At 28.0% G+C, this 5,129-nt stretch overlaps 2 protein-coding genes across 4 annotated transcripts; one reads left to right on the forward strand and one right to left on the reverse strand.

Annotated features, from left to right (window-relative positions):
• Positions 1-346: 346 nt before the first annotated feature.
• LOC126919267 (uncharacterized) lies at positions 347-2,108 on the forward strand. The gene is made up of 3 exons (XM_050728237.1): positions 347-1,016; positions 1,220-1,335; positions 1,476-2,108. The coding sequence occupies exons 1-3, from the start codon at positions 705-707 to the stop codon at positions 1,639-1,641; spliced, it is 594 nt and encodes a 197-aa protein (XP_050584194.1). The 5' UTR covers positions 347-704; the 3' UTR covers positions 1,642-2,108.
• On the reverse strand, positions 2,048-4,970 carry LOC126919250 (uncharacterized). 3 transcript variants are annotated; one of them, XM_050728201.1, is made up of 6 exons: positions 4,842-4,970; positions 3,782-3,910; positions 3,274-3,640; positions 2,892-3,215; positions 2,404-2,817; positions 2,048-2,332 (listed from the first exon to the last, which is right to left on the reverse strand). In XM_050728201.1, exons 3-6 carry the CDS (start codon positions 3,586-3,588, stop codon positions 2,123-2,125), a joined length of 1,263 nt encoding a protein of 420 aa, XP_050584158.1. In that variant the 5' UTR covers positions 3,589-3,640; positions 3,782-3,910; positions 4,842-4,970; the 3' UTR covers positions 2,048-2,122. The 3 variants fall into 3 exon arrangements, with proteins under 3 accessions (XP_050584158.1, XP_050584166.1, XP_050584147.1); XM_050728209.1 differs by lacking the exon at positions 4,842-4,970 and having other exon boundaries at positions 3,782-3,955; XM_050728190.1 differs by lacking the exons at positions 3,782-3,910; positions 4,842-4,970 and having other exon boundaries at positions 3,274-3,700.
• Positions 4,971-5,129: the final 159 nt, after the last annotated feature.

Consider the following 5,129-nt stretch of genomic DNA (forward strand, 5'->3'; position numbering starts at 1 on the left):
ATTAAGTGTATATTTTCAACAAATTTTTTGTAATTTCTACATACATTTTCGAATTGGTTTCAAATTGTATTATTATAATAATAATAGTTGAATCTTATTACAGTGCTGACGAAATTTCAAAAAGTTTCGTAGAATATGCATAATATATTCGTAAAAAAATTCTATAGGTGTTCGAATACTTTCGTAAATCTCTGTATATGTCCGTATAAATACGTGTCGTGACGCTCTATAATCTGTATTTAAATCATCTTGCTGGAATACTGTCCATAGTAATATATGTATGTATGTTTGGCATATGTGCCGATGATTATGAAAATGACTTAAGCCAAGAATCTAAAAAAAATGAGTTTATCACTTATTTTGCGATGCGTTTATTTACGTAACAATAATTTGAAACCATATTTGCGAAGTACCATTGAATTGAGTCGATCGTTGTGTCGTTAAACAAAATTCAATTCATGCGTCAAGCACAAAACTTTAAATATGTATCTCGAAATGTATCGAAAAAAATATATGACTTAGGCCACTTTCATAACCACCGGCACATATACGAGTGTACCGCGAAACAGCGATTGAAGTTAAAACGAGAGTTGAAACGTTAGTATTATAAGCCGGGTCAACATGGAACCCGTGATTAAACGTCAACGTATAGTGCTGCGCTGTTTTCCTTCTTAGAATTTCGTTTTTACAAATGACACAGAACAATGACACGCTCAAAGATCCAGATGATAGAAGTTTTTATATTTCTGTTGATCTTCCTATTAGAACGGAGCGCAGTATGCGATGGAAGTTTTAGGATAAACAGGACTGTATCTGAATCAACGTCGGTAGATAAAGATTTTGTAATTCCGAAAAAAAATAACGCACAGACTTCTGTAAATGAAGAAAAACATCAACAAAATGCAGTCTTACCTGGTAGCACACCAATTCTCGAGGTTAACAAAACTGTGAATAATATAACCTCAAAACAGTCAGATGGTAATAAAACTGCACATATTACAGAAACAACGAAAGAGGTTAGTGTTTGAAGTTGAACAACATTGAACAACAAAAATATAAACATTTCCTTGGAGTGATGTTTCTTTTAGTTTCTATCACTGTCTTTTGAATTTTGCAGTATATCTAACCAAAATGGGTTTGATTTCATGTACCTAGACATTTAAAAAAATAATTACAAAAGCTCTACTACTAAATCATTAATAATGTGAATTTTCAACAGCATGTGGGTGAAGGACATGCAACTTCTTTAAATGCTGGAGCTCTGAAGCGTGGTTTTTTTGTGTTTGTGGGGCTAAGTGTTCTTGTCTTGGCCTATATCGTGTTCCGTAACTTTAGGTATATAGCATTTATTATGAGATTGAATTTGTCTTTTGATAATTAAATCTTAGATGCTTTAGAATCAATAGTTACTGTTTTCAGCCTAAGTTGATGACTTAATTTTTGATTAAATATTTTCTTCGTATGTTATTTCATAGGTTAAATAAAACACGTGCCCAAATGGTCAGAAAATATGGTATTCTTGCACATAGACAAGATGTTGAAATGCGACCTTTGCCATTAGATGAGGAAGATGATGAGGATACTACTGTTTTTGATGCCAGTAATATTTTAACAAATAATGTTCAGCATCAAAATTTATAAAAATAATCAGCATAAGGTATGCTGATTATTTTGTCACACAAATTTACAGTTTATGTAAAGATACTTTTCCTAAATGTGATGTTATTTAACAATCAAAATATACATCACGAATTTCTAGTATTCTTTCATATAAAATTGCTTGCTTTTGTGAAATTCTAACATGAAATATTCATTCATAGATATACTCATAGTTGTGAATTATATTTTCTGGCAATAGATGTTCTTTTATAAATGAAAACGAAACGACCTTATAAAACTTTCTTGATTTCTTAACCTAAATAAATGATAAGAAAAGAATTTTAAAACACTCATTATTCATAAAAGAATGAATAATGAATATCTATATCTACTCTTATACAAACTATATTTTACTTAAACTGTGTTGTTATAATTGAAATTATACAAATACAGATTGTCTATATTTTATTTAATGCTACACATTTAATAAATATTATGTATAAAATATACTTGTTTGTATGATTTAGAAAAATCCTTTTTCAACAGCATGTACAACAATATTTGCCAGTTTAAGCCTGCCATCTTTTGTTTTAATGTATGATAATGTCCATACATCAGCTATATCTATTCCATTATCATCTTTTATAAGATCTAAGTCAAATGCCTCATCCAGTAAAGCCATTGGAATTATTTCCATTGCAAATATCATACCAAATACAAATTGTTCTTTTACCTATAATTAATTGATTTACGTGTTATTACTGAAAATTGTCACATTTACTGAGAAATATGAACACAATTTACCTCATTCATAAACATGTCCCACGAATATATGTTTCTAGGATTAGATCCAAGTAAAGTGATGGTATTGAATAGTTCGTTGTAATAAAATTGTAATAATACGTCAAATTTTTCATCCCAAAGTGCTTTATCAGTGCAAGAATAAAAAGTAGTTGAGAGATCTAAGACTGGGCTGACACATCTTGCCAGTTGGAAATCAAGTATTAACGCTTCATGTTCAGTTATTTTCCGGATCATATAATTTGGAATCCATGAATCACCTTGACTGACAACAGATGTTGAATGATATTTACGATTGCATAACTCAATTGCTTTTTGATATAAGTCTTGAACTTTATAAGACTTCAATCTTTTTTCCGCTTCACTATCAGGATATTCTATAGCTAAGGCATTTTTAGTAATGTCTACTATCTTCTCCTGAAAATAATTAATTAACATTGTAATATTCTGCAATGCTTAAACATTGAAAATTATAAGATTAATAATCTTACATGGAATCTCTTGTACCAATTCCAATGTTCATTACTATAGTATGTTTCATGCAAATACTCTACAACTTCCCTAAATTCATGTGGATTTTGATCTTTGAATGCAAAAGAAACTGCATGAAATCTTGCCATACTTTTTAAAATTATCTTGAATTGCTCTTCATCTAGAGAATTTTGTCTACCTATTGTTTTATATCCCAAAAAAGTAACATCCTCCAATGCTATAAAATCATTTTCACCATCCATAACAGAAGCAAAATAACGTGGAATGCATAATGCTTGAGGTTGATTTTTTTCTTTTACAAACATCTCGAATTTTGGAATTATCTAAAAAATATCTTAAATGAATGAATTTTATGAATGAATGAACTAATTATCTTTTTACCTTTGTATAAAATAGAATTTCATTGCTAAAAAATTCTGCACTTCTGTATGTCTTTCTTCTACCTTCATTTTTTGGTAGAGCTTTAACCACCAAATCAACTTGCACTTTTTTTCCATCTACTGCACCAGTGACTTTAATCTTATAAATTGTTGATAAATAATTGTCCCCAGTGGCACTTGATCCAGTAAATTCCCAACTCAATACATTCACTTCTTTTCCATTATGCACGGTATATAATATATCTTTTAATGTTTTCTCAGTAAAACAAGCACTTACTTCCTTTAATTTTGCGTGATCTTTATTGGTATTTGCCATAATTTTTTAAATTGTTGCAAAGAATATTCTTTTGGAATCTTCTCGTATAAATCTGAGTTGATATCAAAGTCTCTTTAATAAGTAGTTCTACAGTGGTAGTCTTATCTGGTGGTATCAATAATTTTCCCTTTACTTCTCTTGCACGTGATGATAAGCAATTTAACAAAATTTATCTTATCACAAGAGTACTTACAGTTCCAGTATTTCTGATTCAGCTGTATTATTTCTTTCTGTATGATATTATAAATTTATTTAAATTGTTATTTATTTAAATTGTTGCTTCATATGGAGAGAAAAAAATATGCTCTTTTAATATCTTCTTCTGTAATATGAATAGAACATAAGGAGGTCAATAAAAGGATTACTAAGATAATTGAAAATTATGATAGACAAGATATATTCAATTCTTTTAATATATAACCAATGTACAATACAGAAGTCAATTTTACTTTTGTATTAAAAGTTGATAACTTAAAAATATATCTTACATTCTTCGAATTTAGAAAGTTTTCTACATATGTATATACTAGTTTATATGACCTTGTCTATAAAAATCTAGTGCATTGATCAAAATTAATTTGGAAATATACCTTAAAAAATTCCTTATTGTAAATAGATATTAAAAACAGATTACATATTTCTCAAATAAATTAATGATTTTATTTGAATCAAAAATTTATATCGTGTATATATTTATAAGCGTATGTATAATTTATATATTATGTAATATTTTTTATGAAATACTAATTTATGAATTACAATAAAAAAGTAATTTATGTAATTATGATAAATTAAAAAAAATCGATGAGGAATTTTAGCTCCTTCTTATTTTGTATGAGTTGACTATAGATATAACTTATAGATAACATTTAGTATATCAAAGAAGAAGTGTTGTTACAAATTTACTATATACATAGGTACATCTTTTACTCTACAAAATTTGTAAGTTCGTGAAAACTCTTCTATTATTATATTTATTTCCTTAACTATACTTCAATACCTTTCTACACGAGTGAATATAAACAATTTAATTATACAAATTTACATATAATAAATTAAATACTTTTGGGCTGTTTTTATGGAAAGCTCACTATCATTGAATAATGTTCGAGCTTAAACGCATCAACATGTTAATTCAATCCACTAATCGACTAGTCTATTACTAAAATGCCATAATTTTAATCATCATGCTATAGAAATCTTTTAATATCTTAATTTATTACATCATACCAGAGAGGAAATATTATACCTACAATACCAATATCAATAGCGTATGAGTCATTTTGTCAATACAGATTTGTACACCTATAATTTAAATTCCTTCCAGTAAACCATCTCATTTCCTAAAATTGAACATATCATAACAGCAATCTTACTATATACTATATAAAGAAAAATATCTATGTAATTCAAAAACTAAATTTTATTCTTTGTCATTAGCACATAAAATCGTAATATAAACTGTGCCTAAAAAATCTGGAGGTATCTATATTTTTTAGATGGAGATGTAGCACGCATGCGCGCGCGAGTCTTATTGGATA

This window comes from Bombus affinis, chromosome 1, assembly GCF_024516045.1.
Source record: "Bombus affinis isolate iyBomAffi1 chromosome 1, iyBomAffi1.2, whole genome shotgun sequence".
Taxonomy (NCBI): Eukaryota; Metazoa; Arthropoda; class Insecta; order Hymenoptera; family Apidae; genus Bombus; species Bombus affinis.